The 12,674-nt window shown below is 51.4% G+C and overlaps 6 protein-coding genes across 6 annotated transcripts; 4 read left to right on the top strand and 2 right to left on the bottom strand.

The window, feature by feature from the left end:
* Window positions 1-895: 895 nt before the first annotated feature.
* UREG_07418 (uncharacterized protein) lies at window positions 896-3,857 on the top strand (the record flags this gene model as incomplete). The annotated part of the gene is made up of 2 exons (XM_002582599.1): window positions 896-988; window positions 1,098-3,857. The coding sequence occupies 2 exons, from the start codon at window positions 896-898 to the stop codon at window positions 3,855-3,857; spliced, it is 2,853 nt and encodes a 950-aa protein (XP_002582645.1).
* A 987-nt stretch (window positions 3,858-4,844) lies between these two features.
* Window positions 4,845-5,499, bottom strand: UREG_07419 (uncharacterized protein; the record flags this gene model as incomplete). Its single annotated transcript, XM_002582600.1, has 2 exons — window positions 4,845-4,900; window positions 4,929-5,499. 2 exons carry the CDS (start codon window positions 5,497-5,499, stop codon window positions 4,845-4,847), a joined length of 627 nt encoding a protein of 208 aa, XP_002582646.1.
* Window positions 5,500-6,608: 1,109 nt separating this feature from the next.
* Window positions 6,609-7,315, top strand: UREG_07420 (uncharacterized protein; the record flags this gene model as incomplete). Its single annotated transcript, XM_002582601.1, has 2 exons — window positions 6,609-7,026; window positions 7,107-7,315. 2 exons carry the CDS (start codon window positions 6,609-6,611, stop codon window positions 7,313-7,315), a joined length of 627 nt encoding a protein of 208 aa, XP_002582647.1.
* A 1,042-nt stretch (window positions 7,316-8,357) lies between these two features.
* On the top strand, window positions 8,358-9,853 carry UREG_07421 (uncharacterized protein; the record flags this gene model as incomplete). Its single annotated transcript, XM_002582602.1, has 4 exons — window positions 8,358-8,507; window positions 8,563-8,704; window positions 8,765-9,531; window positions 9,623-9,853. The coding sequence occupies 4 exons, from the start codon at window positions 8,358-8,360 to the stop codon at window positions 9,851-9,853; spliced, it is 1,290 nt and encodes a 429-aa protein (XP_002582648.1).
* A 212-nt stretch (window positions 9,854-10,065) lies between these two features.
* On the bottom strand, window positions 10,066-11,205 carry UREG_07422 (homoserine dehydrogenase; the record flags this gene model as incomplete). The annotated part of the gene is made up of 1 exon (XM_002582603.1): window positions 10,066-11,205. The coding sequence occupies one exon, from the start codon at window positions 11,203-11,205 to the stop codon at window positions 10,066-10,068; it is 1,140 nt and encodes a 379-aa protein (XP_002582649.1).
* Window positions 11,206-11,502: 297 nt separating this feature from the next.
* Window positions 11,503-12,621, top strand: UREG_07423 (uncharacterized protein; the record flags this gene model as incomplete). Its single annotated transcript, XM_002582604.1, has 1 exon — window positions 11,503-12,621. One exon carries the CDS (start codon window positions 11,503-11,505, stop codon window positions 12,619-12,621), a length of 1,119 nt encoding a protein of 372 aa, XP_002582650.1.
* Between the last annotated feature and the right edge of the window lie 53 nt (window positions 12,622-12,674).

The following is a 12,674-nucleotide window of genomic DNA, read 5'->3' on the forward strand; positions in this document are numbered from 1 at the left end:
CACAACTCCCACGGCCTGCGAGTGGTGCCTCGGTGGAGTCTCTCTTCAGCAAAAAGGCGAAAAACCCGCCGGGGCCTCGATTTCGAAGAACCCCTGCGATGGGGACCCCCCGTTCTGGCCCCTTGTTCGGCCGTTCCATTTTTACTCTGGAGTGGGCTTCATAGTGCGAAATAGTTCCAGTCCCTCTTACGTAGGCATTTTTCTCGCGGATCCTGGCTTTTCCTTATATGTAGTCGTAGGAGTGGCACAGTGATGCGCAACAGAGGAGATTTCCGCAGGGGACATCAGCAGACGCGGTGACTGTGAGTTGGCAGCCCTTTTTTGCTTTCTTTCTGGCTGTCGGGTGATACGCTCTCTTGGTCTTTTTTCGCCCTCTGACTCTCGCTTTTCTGTCTAATCCGAGTCGACCCTGCAGCCGTGTCTTTGGATCGCTGTTCTGATTCACCATCACGATCGTTTCCAGCACGCTAAAAAGTCCCTTTGCTGATCGCTTTGTTCTCGATCGTCATCGATTGCCTGATCCTCTCCCCACACTCGACAAGAAATCCTGATCTCTCTCTCTCGCTATCTGGCGTCGTCTCTCGTTGAATACAATCTATTAATAGCACTTTCAACTCTCTGTCGTTCAGGAAAAAAGCAAACATCTTTGATCTTCGTTGTCTGTGGTTGCATTCCACCCCGTTCCCTTCCAGCCGACGCCGCCGACCGACAACCCTGCATCTGCCCTCCGAACAACGGGTTCCTCGTGGTTTGCCAAAAGGCCCGCATCGAAGCGTTTTCTACTGGAAATGACCTCTTGTTGCATTGACTAGGCCGGGACGTTTGTGAATCATCAACTCTTGATTGCGGTTGTGCAACCTGTGTTGCGGGGAGGAAAGGGAAATACCGCGTGGGGATGGAGAGCATCATAGCTGCGAGGCAGAACCCTGGTGGTCCCTCCTCTGCGGACAAGTTTTTGGAATTGCTTCAAGATCCTTTCCAGTCAGCGGTAAGTTTTTGGTGCCTTTCCTTGGCTCCCGTCGCCAGGAACCCGTATCGCCTCCCCAGCATCCCTCCATCATTCGACGCAGCGCTGACTCTTTCAAATCGCCGTCTAGTTCCAAGAACGGGCTTTCTGGGCTTCCCTAGGGACATCGTTGGGTGTCACGCTTGGCCTTGCGCTGCTGTTCTCGTTGTTCAGGCCTCGCAATTCGGTGGTGTATGCACCAAAGCTGAAACATGCGGACAGGAAACATGCGCCTCCACCGCTGGGCAAGGGAATGTTTGCCTGGATAACGCCTATCATCAAAACCAGGGAAGATGAGATTCTGGATAAGGTGGGGATGGACGCCACGGTGTTTCTGCGCTTCACCCGGATGTGCCGAAATATCTTCTTAATTTTGAGCCTGATCGGATGCGCGATCATGATTCCTATCAACGTGACGGGGAGTGACAATTTCACAAAGGGATTGTCGGCTTTTACGACCATGACTCCGATGTACGTGTCGAATCCGAAAGTGCTGTGGGGCCATGTCGCATGTGCCTGGGGGATCGATGCCATTGTTGCGTATTTTCTGTGGCACAATTATCGGGCAATGGGGAGGCTGCGAAAGCGATATTTCCTAAGCACCGAGTTTCAACAGAGTTTGCATGCGAGAACGGTCATGGTGACGCATATTCCGAAGGAGTATAGGACGGATGAGGGATTGCTACGGCTGACGGATGAAGTCAACCCGACGGCTTCCATTCCCCGAGCCTCAATCGGTCGAAACGTCAAGGAGCTCCCAGCGTTGATCGACGAGCATGAAAGAGTGGTTAGGGAGCTGGAAGAGATTCTGGCAAAGTACTTCAAGAACCCGGATCGACTTCCAGCAAAGCGCCCTACCTGCAGGCCAATCAAGGATTTCAGGGGAGAGAACACTCCCGAGAAAGTTGATGCAATTGACTACTATACGGTCCGGATTCGAACCTTAGAAGCTGAAATTCGGTACGTACGAGAGTCGATCGATAAGCGGAATGCAATGTCATACGGCTTTGCTAGCTGGGAGTCCATTGAACACGCCCACATGGCCGCCTATGCAGCTCGCAAAAAGCACCCCCACGGCACGAATATCACACTGGCTACACGACCCAACGACATCATCTGGGCAAACCTGGCTCTCAGCAAGGCTGAACTCAGGAGAAAGCGGTTTATGAACATAGTCTGGTCCACCATCTTAACGGTTATCTGGATCGCACCAAACGCCATGATTGCGATCTTTTTAGCTGATCTGGCGCACTTGGGGTTGGTCTGGGACGCCTTTCAAAGATCTCTAGCTAGGAACCCCAAAGTCTGGTCTGCTGTTCAGGGTATTGCCTCGCCGGCCATCACATCGTTGGTTTACCTCGTTCTCCCGATAATATTCCGCCGCCTTGCGATCCGGTCCGGTAAAGCGACAAAAAGCGCCCGAGAGCGGCACGTCCTCCACAGTCTCTACGCGTTCTTCGTGTTTAACAACCTTATCGTCTTCTCTGTATTCTCTGCGATTTGGTCCTTTGTGGCTACTGTGATCCGAGAGGCCGATAGGAAAAAGGACGCCTGGGAAGCCATTTCCGCTGGGGCCTTTTACGTCAACGTTATGACGGCATTATGCAAGGTGTCGCCTTTCTGGGTGACTTGGCTCCTCCAGAGGAATCTGGGTGCGGCGGTTGATCTGATGCAGCTCATCAACATGATCTGGACATTTATCGCCAGGCGATGGTTTAGTCCCACGCCCCGACGAGCAATCGAGTGGACTGCTCCACCCCCATTCGATTATGCCAGCTATTTCAATTACTTTTTGTTCTACTCGACCATCGCATTTTGCTTCGCGTCCCTACAGCCTATTGTCCTTCCGGTAACTGCGCTTTACTTTGGAGTGGATTCGTGGCTGAAAAAGTATCTGCTGCTATACGTCTTTATCACAAAAACGGAGTCAGGCGGTCGCTTCTGGCGTGCCGTTTTCAATCGCATGATATTCGCTCTCATACTCGCCAACTTTATCCTCGGCCTGGTCATTAAAGCGAAAGGCTCGTGGACTATGGTTTTTGCCCTAGTTCCGCTTCCAATCTTGCTGGTGGGATTCAAGTTGTACTGTAAGAGCTCGTTTGACGATGAGCTATTATACTACCACCGGGCGATCGTTTCAGATCCCGAATCCTCGGCCGACGGGAAGACGGGAAAGAAAGCAGCGGAGCGTTTAAGCTCGAGATTCGGCCACCCTGCATTGTACAAACCTCTCACCACGCCCATGGTCCATGCAAAGGCCGCCGATGCGCTCGAGAAGCTCTTCCAGGGCCGCCAAGGGATGAACTCCGGTGCTGGCGATTACTCCGACATCGCCATGCACAGGATGTCGGCCACGGAGCCTGGAAAGGCCTCACAGCCGCAAGATGCGCCGTTCGAAGTGGTGGCAGACCATCAACTAGATTTCTCTTATTTCAAGGACCGGCCCGACTTCCGCGAGGAATTCGGCGGTGGTATCTACGGACGGCCAGATGATTTGATCACGGAGCGATCTCACACGCCAAAGAGTTTCCTGGCCGGGCATGGGTCGCCGTCATCCTCTAGACCCGCCTCGCCAGCGCCTTCGCAACGCTCCATGACCTTCAACGGGCCTCATGGGCGGTTTCCGAACATATCCGACCACCCAGCGTTCCAGTCGACAGATTCCAACGCGTCCGGATTCTACAAGCAGTCCAACGAGAGTGAGAGGAATCTACTCTACAACCCTCAGGGACTGCCAGTGCGCTCGTCGACAGACGTGGCTTCTCTTGACAGTCGATGGCAGGCAGAAGGGTCGATGGCGTACAGCAGATACCGCAGTCCGTCGCCTTACGAGCCGTATCGGTCCCGCTAGACATTTTACTCTTTCCTTTTTCTACTCTGTGTACTCTTTGGGAACTACATTGCATTTTCTTGGAAATATGGGGCGAGGAGTCTATGTGGAATTTGGTAGATATGGATGCACGAACTACATATAAACGGGGGGCTTGTATCTTTGCGTATAGCGTCTGCGGGTTATTTCAAGAATATGTCGTTTCTGCTAATGGATAGCCACATGTGCCAGTATTGATAGATAGACCTCAATGCATCACCGGTTTTGGATCATCTGCTGGGTGTTTGTGTAGAGAGCGGGTTTGCGCCGAGCCCGAGTGCCCAATCACCTGATAGCCCAGTTGACTAACTAGTTCGCTGTGCTCCGCTTCAAGCTCCCCTCGAACTTCACCTCTTCAACTCTCGCGTGCCACCTCGCTCAGGCCTCCCTTCTCGCGCCCAAGCCGTCGCTGAGACGCTGAGTGAAGGGAAAGCGCAGCTCCGCACATGGTGAACGTGGATAGACCGCAGGAGCCTGTGCTCTCTCTCTCTCTCTCTCTCTCCGCTTCCCTCGAGCGAAGCTTCTGTTACATTGACTCAACGCAGGTTCCCTTGTTGTACTGTACAAAAGGCATCCCGCACCTTTTTTTTATTTCCATGTCGCAGTAGCACAGGCAGTACTTTTGGAATAAAAACAAAAGTTACATCATTGGTTTCAAATTAACTTGTCTTTTATGCTTTCTGGGTTATATGAACTGGTTTCTTTTTTACTATTGATGTTCCGTTGACTTATCCCTTTTGACCTTGGATTGACCCTGAAAACAGCGTTGTTGTTTTCTGGTGAGACAAGGAGGGAAAGGGATAGGAGAGCAAGGCAAACGGTATATTGCATGGAAGAACTCGATTCAGCATTTTCGGTATCGGGTCAAGGCGGAAAGGAATCATGACTTGGTATTCTCTGCTCCCGGGGGAACTAACGGCGTTCGAGGGGTGGATTACGCGCGTCTTCGTAAGGATGAATTCCTGCTTTTTACTTTTTCCCCTGTTCATGGCACTTGTCTCTGCAGCCGAACTGGGCGGTTATCCCTGGACGACAAGAAAGCCGAATGCTAACCTGGGCCCCTTCTGCTCCCGTTATTGAGCGTTTGATAGATCATTCTTGGTACATTGACTATTGGACCTTGGGCCTTTATCATTCTGTACGATATCCTGCTATACATCTGGCGCGCGACGACGTATGAGATTCCTGTTATTGGGGGTCGGGCGAGGGGTAGACGGAGACCTGTTGCGCCGAGTTTGAGTGAACGCCCAAGCGGGCGGCGGAGAGCGTTTAGTTTAACGGGTACGACGTCCGACGAATCCCTGGGCTTGAGCGAGGGCGGGAGTAATTCCGCTTCTTCGTCGAAGGTTTCGCTCTCGAGTGAGGAGACGGTGACTGAGAATGATGCCGGCTCTTCTGGGAATGGAAGTGGCATGGGTGACGAGGGGGAAGTGAAGCGAAGGAAGAGCTGAGTTGGAGTTGGCATTTCGGGGAATTCCGAAAATAAACGAGTTGTCCGGGCATGATTGATCACAGCGTTCTGCGCGTATATGCCTTTGGGAATGCCACGCGGACGGGCAAGGATTTTGAGTGATCCACGATTCCGCGTTCCCCATCTCTTTAAGCCAGCTACATTGTCCGACATTGACCCTAGTTTCCAACCCGAGCAGTTTCCCTACGCCTCACATTCTATGCGATTATGCATGCGGCCGAAGCCCTTCCCAGTTGCCTTGCCTGGTACGAATCCGGAATTCTTCTAGAATGCCCTTGGATGCAGAAGCGGTTGCCAGAGAAGGAATCCCGGCTTTGCGCCTTGGTATTAAAACAGCCCTATAAACCGACTGTTCTCCCGCTAGTTGGTGGCCTGACCGGTTCACCGATTAGTTATCATTGGGAGAGTAGTACGCTTCGCCCCCTTTTATGTCTTCGCCGAGGAAGACGGGAGTCGTTCAGAGTGCTTTTCACCTTTCTTTTTAGATTTAATAAACAGCGTTACACTATTTCGACTATTTCGACCTGATGACCTGCTTAGCGATCGATTTGTTGCTTGTTTTCGCGTACAACTCATCAGCCTCAGCGACTTTAATGTTTAAAATACGCCCTGGTTTGCCTTCTTTGCCGTTTGTGTCTCCCTGCATTATCCATCCCTGATATCCCCAGTCTAAGGAATTCGATTTCACCGCTTTTACGGATAAATATGGGATGCCCGACCTCAGCACTCGTACGACGGAGCAAACGGCTCAGATGACAGTAAAATGTGACTTGGCCAAACCGATGAGACCGCCAATACTACTTCTGGATGTCACTATGGCCGGATTTAACTGTCCGAGCACGTGCGGTTAACTCGCACAAAGCCCATCACAGTCAAGGGCACCCCGAATCCCGACCAGTGAGAGCTCAAACTCAAGTCCACCACTGGCCTAGCATGCGGCTACCCGATTGCCTTGGCCCAGATCTGCTCCCCGAAGGTATTCTGGTAAGGAGAATACCGGTCTAATGCACATTTTCGAGAGATCTGCAAACTCGTTATTCCGCATCGAAAACTAGCTGGGTAGGCAAGCGCTACGAGCGGTATTAAGTTGCACGCAGCCACTTACGGGGTCCCGCGTGCTTCGTTTGTTGATATTTAGTTCTTCGATCCTGCTGCAGAGACGATTTTCCTTTTTTTTTGTTCCATATCAGATTCAGCCAGCGAAGAATACATCAAAGTTACCAAGTTGGAACAAACTATCTTGTCGTATCAGAGCATCTGTCATGGCGAACATGCTACCCAGAGACGAGAGATATCGATCCCCACTGTCAGGCGGACCATATGGCGTGAGTCCTCGCAGCATGCCCTCTCGAGACTTCGATGTTGCTCTCCAACAAGCTCAATATGGAGTTCAAGCACCTGATTACCTTAACTATGCACCCGGCCCGCATACGCCTCCATCGATGCCAATGAACTATCCTCCGCAGCAGCGGTACGACGAGATGGCGCTTTATAATAACGACAACTCGAATACGACGCAAGAGCTCATGCGGAGAACCAACCTGGCAGTTTCATTGGCAAATCACAATGTGAATCCGCGGTCGAACGTGTCGATGGTGCATCCCATGATGTGCATGAATGGGAGATTTCCAGTAGATTTTCGGACACCGAAGACGCTTGAGGAGATTAAACTGTTGGAATGTAAGATGAACTAACTTGCGTTCAGTTTTCAATTTGCCAGTCTTGTTAAATGGGATTCTGACATGACATGATGATTTTAGCCACGCAAATCGATCGTATCCTTCAGGAGTACAAGATTCCACATGATACGCGCTCTTTGCTCAATATACTTGCATCCTCGGGCGTTAGGGTGAATTCTGATAATGTGAGCTCGGGTCGATTAAGACAGGCGAAGCTGCAGCTTCTCTTCGAGCATTTGGGAGCGACGAGGGTGGTCGAGGAGGGAGGATTCAAGCGATCCAGATATTGATTTCGATTCAACTGTTGCGACTTGACATATTTCGAATGCGGGAGCTATCTTGCAGCCAACGTCACTTCAGGGAGTTTGTGTTCTTTGGCGATGGGGCTTCTGCTGGCGCGATGGATTACGGGTTCAGATGCTCGTTTCACTTTGACTTTGCTTCTCTGGGCTAAACTAATCTTGCATATTGCTGCTGTGGGTTGAGGCTGATGCCCTCTTTGCCGGCTCTTGATGGTCTCGCCTTTCCTGCTCGCGTTGTAGCCTTGCGATATCAGTAATCTTTTGTTTCAATCAATAATAGCATACATAGAATTTGTTAACGCTCTCTCCAATATTTTGCTTTATCAATACGGAGTACTCTAGAGTAAAATCTGCCATTCCAGGCCAGCGGCTCGCGTCCCTTTGTTTCTTTGTTGCTGTGAGAGATAATATTCAGTGGCTTCAAGCTCCTTCAACGCCACAATCTTCTAGCGGTTCGACCTTTGTCCTTTTGCGTGATTTACATTTTGTTATCCTGCAAAGGCAAAATAATCCGCATGCGAAAGATGATCGCCTTGGGATTTTGGAGCATCGTTGGGCTTGCTTGCTGTCAAAAGGCGTGTGTATATACTTGTTACTCGGCGTCAGGCGGCATGGCCTAGTGTAATAAGGCTGTGGGACCGGAACAATAAGCGTTGTTTTTGAACTGGGGAGTCAAACTGTATCTCCGCATTTCAGTCGCTTTTTGATTGATGCTGGGTTGGGGGGCAGAAATCGAGATCTCTTCTTTTCCTGCTGGGGCGAGGAACGAACGTCTATCTGTTCATCCTGGCGGCGTAAAGTTCTTCAGAGTGAGTAGCTAATAGACGATGAAGTTGACAAGCCCGAGGCTGACTTGTGTAGGGTGCGGCGCGTTCGTTGCAGAGATATCGCGTCTCTTTTTTACATTCTGTGTTCAGATCCATCTCACGAAGCTTTTCTTCTGGAGATCGGCTGTCATTTTCTCTCTTTTTGAGAAGATTTCATTTTCATCGAATTTGCTGGCGCCCGACAGCGCCGATAGTTGCGCATCATGGGCCAACCAATACTAGCCGGGCTGGACATGATACCCTACTGGTCGAAGATGACTGGATTTTTCGAGACGTCAAGGGTGAAGCCGGTCAACATCTTGATGCTTGTTGGACTCCTGGCCGTGATATGGGGCCGAAGATGGGCAGAGGTGGTGCGTTTTTTGTTCCCATCGCTTTCCCCCCAATTGCTAAAGAGAACCGGAATAGCAACGTGCGAAGAAAGCCCGGAAGATCCTTTTGGAGAGCGGCGCGAATTTCCCGGAAATAGAGCCTCTGGAGGAATTTGAGTGGGAGAAGACGGAGCCGTTGCAATTGAGGCCATATAAACCAAAGTATCATCTTACGATGGGTGAGAATCTACTTTTCACAATCCGGGAGATATTTGTGGCTAACATGGTAACTACTGTAGCTCTGGAGAATCTTGATCCGAGCGAACTTATCCCTATGGATAATACGTACAAGGAACGAATTGATCTCCGTCGGCGATTGCTCAAAGAGCATCGCGATGTCGTCTTGGGGGTCAACAAGGATAAATCAGGTGAAGAAGACCCTCGCACCCGTGCCGCAGTAAGCGAATTATATGAATTCGTCCTGGGAACATACCTGCCCACCAGATATCCAAAGATGTTCAAGCTCGTCGAGGCCAACTTCGAGACGGGGAAAACGATCCTTGTTCGAAACCAAGTTACGGGGGAGATGCTCCCGACGACGCTGAATCCTAATCGACCGACAATCACGGCACTGGAAACGCTAGCGAAGACGGTGGACGAGGAGATGTTGATTCTGCTTCCCGAAATCAAGGCTTCGAATCACTCCGAGAAGACGAGCGAGAAGCGCACGCGAGAGCGTTCGAAACCACGCTCGGATCCCTCCGCGCCGGATGGCGAAGGGAACAGATACGTTCTCGAAGCGTACACGACATGTTTCCCGTCTGGTTTTGACACTCGCACAAAGCTCGGCAAGCGGCTCGACGAGATCCACATACCGGTGCCGGGATACAAGCAAAAGTTGGAAAAGAGCATGGATCGGTTCTTTGACAAGTTGGAAGTAGGCAAGTTTGTGAAACGGGCAAACTGGACTCTGACCACGGATGCGGATCTGTTTGCGGCATTTGGGGGGATCCATGGGCAGCAGGGAGAGTGTATGAAACCGTTGGAAGAATTGGATTTGGATAATGTGAGTTTTCTTTTTTCTTCCTCCTATTTCTCTATCCAAAAACACGCCCCTGAACAGGTACATCAAGCTGACAGGACGGGAAATCTTCTAGACATTCCTGCGTTGCGAGAGGCAAACACTATATCGCCTGCCTACGTCTGGAGCATTGGTGTTTTCCTTTCATACATACCGCTATCCAATCCAACAGATCAAAGACGAAGGGTCCGCAGAGGACCTGGCGTTGGCGATTGATGGATTCGAGGCTGGAAATGTGCCTTTGATGGCGCGGTATAAGCGCGTCCCGGCATGGGGAGAGGCTGTCAAGGAGTATTTAAGGAGTTAGATATATGTGAATTAAGCTTGTTATGCTTCGTGTTCTCTTTGGACCTTTAATAATTGAGCCCCTTGATTGAGATATGGATTGTGATGGATTTTGAAAGGCATGTAATAACCTAGGAGGTTCTGTTGTAATATACCTCTACGCCTACCCTCCTAGAATCGTGTCTATGCTTTTATCTCAACTATTTACCCAAACGTCCTTCCATTGTGGCTTTTCTATCTCAATCTCTCCAGCACTTTGAGCAGATCTGCTGTAACACCCATTGCAGTTACCGGGCCACCAGCTCCTGATCCCTGAATAATCACAGGCCGCTCGCCGTATCTCTCCGTATAAAAGTTGATAATATTATCACTGCCCTTCAGCCCAGCAATCGAGCTTCCTTTATCAAATTTCTCAAGTCCAACTCTGACCTTCTTTCCAGCGACGTCGACACTTCCCACATAGCGCACGACTTTTCCCTCCGCTTCAGCGCTCTTCTTAATATCCTCCATCCTCTCGTCAAATTCACTTAGCCTGCGCATAAACTCAGCCGTGCCGGCGCTACCGGATTCCAAATTGGCGAGTTCAGCAGGAATCAAACTCTCAATGGGGAATGATTCGGGGCTTTCAACTTCCAACCCGGCAATACGTGCAAGGATGGTCAGTTTGCGCGCAACGTCCATGCCGTTTAGATCGTCTCGGGGGTCAGGCTCTGTGTAGCCGAGCTCCTTGGCCTGAGCGACGACTTGGCTCCATTTTTGGGGAGGAGCGGATGCAGATGCCGAGACAGGAGCAAAGGTGTTGAATAAGAAGGACAAAGTGCCCGAGAATACGCCCTCGATGCGGGTTACCTTGTCACCGGTTGCCACGAGGTCACGGAGGGTGGAAATTACGGGAAGGCCGGCACCGACGGTGCTCTCATGGTATACCAGCGCATTCCCCTTTGAGGCGGCGGAAAAAATATCTTTCCATAATTGTAGGGAGGAGGAGAAAGCCTTTTTGTTGGGTGTTACGATGCTGACGCCCTTGCCGAGGAAGAGCGGATAGGCGCTGGCGAGAGCGGGATCAGAGGTATTGTCGACCAGAACAGCGCGTCCAGGGGCCTGTGAGAGGTACGTCGCAATTTGCTCTGGAGTCCAGGCGCCGGATTTGACTAGAGAGGCGGAAGATTCGGCGGACTGCCAGTCTGCGGGAGAGATTGCGGGGCTGTACGCTGGAGTTGGCGAGGTGATTGTCTGGGAAGAACGGGCAAGGAGAACGAGAGACGGCGCATTGGGTAGGCGAGACAATTGGGAGAGAAAAGCAGCCCCAACGCCACCGACGCCTGGTAGTTGTTTGAACGAAATGTCAGCGAATGTCACCCCAGTAGCTAGCATAGTGAGGGCATTTGTAGCGAACCGATGACTCCCAAGTAGACTTTGTTCGACATGATGTTTAAGGTCAATTGAATAACAACTTGCAGTCCAGGTATCCTCAGAGGCCGCAACGATATCCCAGAGACACTGATAATCGAATATCAAAGCAACGAGGAGGAGCAGCGAATTGATATTGCGGCATCGGACGGCGGGGTGGGGTTTAGTCAGCAGCAGCTTGCATCATCTTTGAGAGACAGAGCTGCTGCTTGTTACATAGTTCGCCATCTTGCTGCAATCTTTATCAACAAACGAGCCAGCATGCCGGCGGACTCCTCTCTCTACGGGATACGTCGCTCAAAAGCAGAAGCATCCAAAAAGGATGTCACCTCGTCCACCACACTCGCCTTCGCCACTCACCTTTCCTCCCTCATCGCGAAGGAATCCGCCTCCGCAGCTTCGCAACAGCGCCGTGGCCGTCAGAGGCCCTCACGGAAGAAAGATGACATATTTTCGGTGCACAATAAAGGTGTCCTGAAGCGCGCAGCGGCGGACACATCAGCAGATAACCCAAATGTGAGCCAGGCCCACAAACAAAGCGGAGATATTGGATACGTGGACGAAGCGACCCTGCATCGGTCGAAGCGAAGAATGGCCGAGAAAGCGAAGCTATACGCAGAGCTAAAGAGGGGTGAATATCTCGCCGCAAGTAGCGATGAAGAAGAAGAAGATCCAGGGAAACCCGGGGACAAATCATTGTCCGCCGTACGCCGCGCGGAGAAGCACAGCTTGGTTGATTTTGACCGAAAATGGGCAGAAGAGGAGGTCGAAAGATCACGACGCAGCTCAGAACCCTCCGATCACAATCATCCCTCCGAGCAGGAACCGCTGGTCGAGTACGAAGACGAATTTGGACGGACTCGACAAGGAACGCGCGCAGAAGCCGCGAACGCCGCAAGACTTCGCCAGGCCCGTGATGCCGAATCCCCTGGACAAAATGACTACACATCTTCACTCAATCCGAACCTCCCCGCCACCGCCCGTCCCGCCCGCCCCTCCAATATCATCCGCGGATCGACTATCCAGTCCGCAGCTTTCGATCCTGATGCCCAGGTGGCAGCGCAAATGTCTCACCTCGCCCAGCGCCGCGATCGCACTCCCACGCCGCCCCCAGAGACCCATTACGACGCTGATGGCGAGATCCGTAATCGAGGACAGGGTTTCTATGTGTTTTCAAAAGATGAAGAGTCGAGGAAGGAGGAGATGGAGGAGTTGCGGCGAGCGAGGAACGAGACTGTGGCCGAGCGAGATGTGGCTTCGACTAGGAAGCAGGCAAGGCAGCAGGCCAAGGCCGATAGGCTAAAGAAGATTGAGGAATTGAGGGGAAAGCGGAGAGCGGAAGAGTTTATGAAGGGTTTGGGGAGCTTGGAGGGTTTGTAAAGCCCCAACAATAGGGCGTATGGAATGCTTTTCAGGCTACGTGTTTTGCGGGT

Source organism: Uncinocarpus reesii, genomic scaffold, assembly GCF_000003515.1.
Source record: "Uncinocarpus reesii 1704 scaffold_5 genomic scaffold, whole genome shotgun sequence".
NCBI lineage: Eukaryota > Fungi > Ascomycota > Eurotiomycetes > Onygenales > Onygenaceae > Uncinocarpus > Uncinocarpus reesii.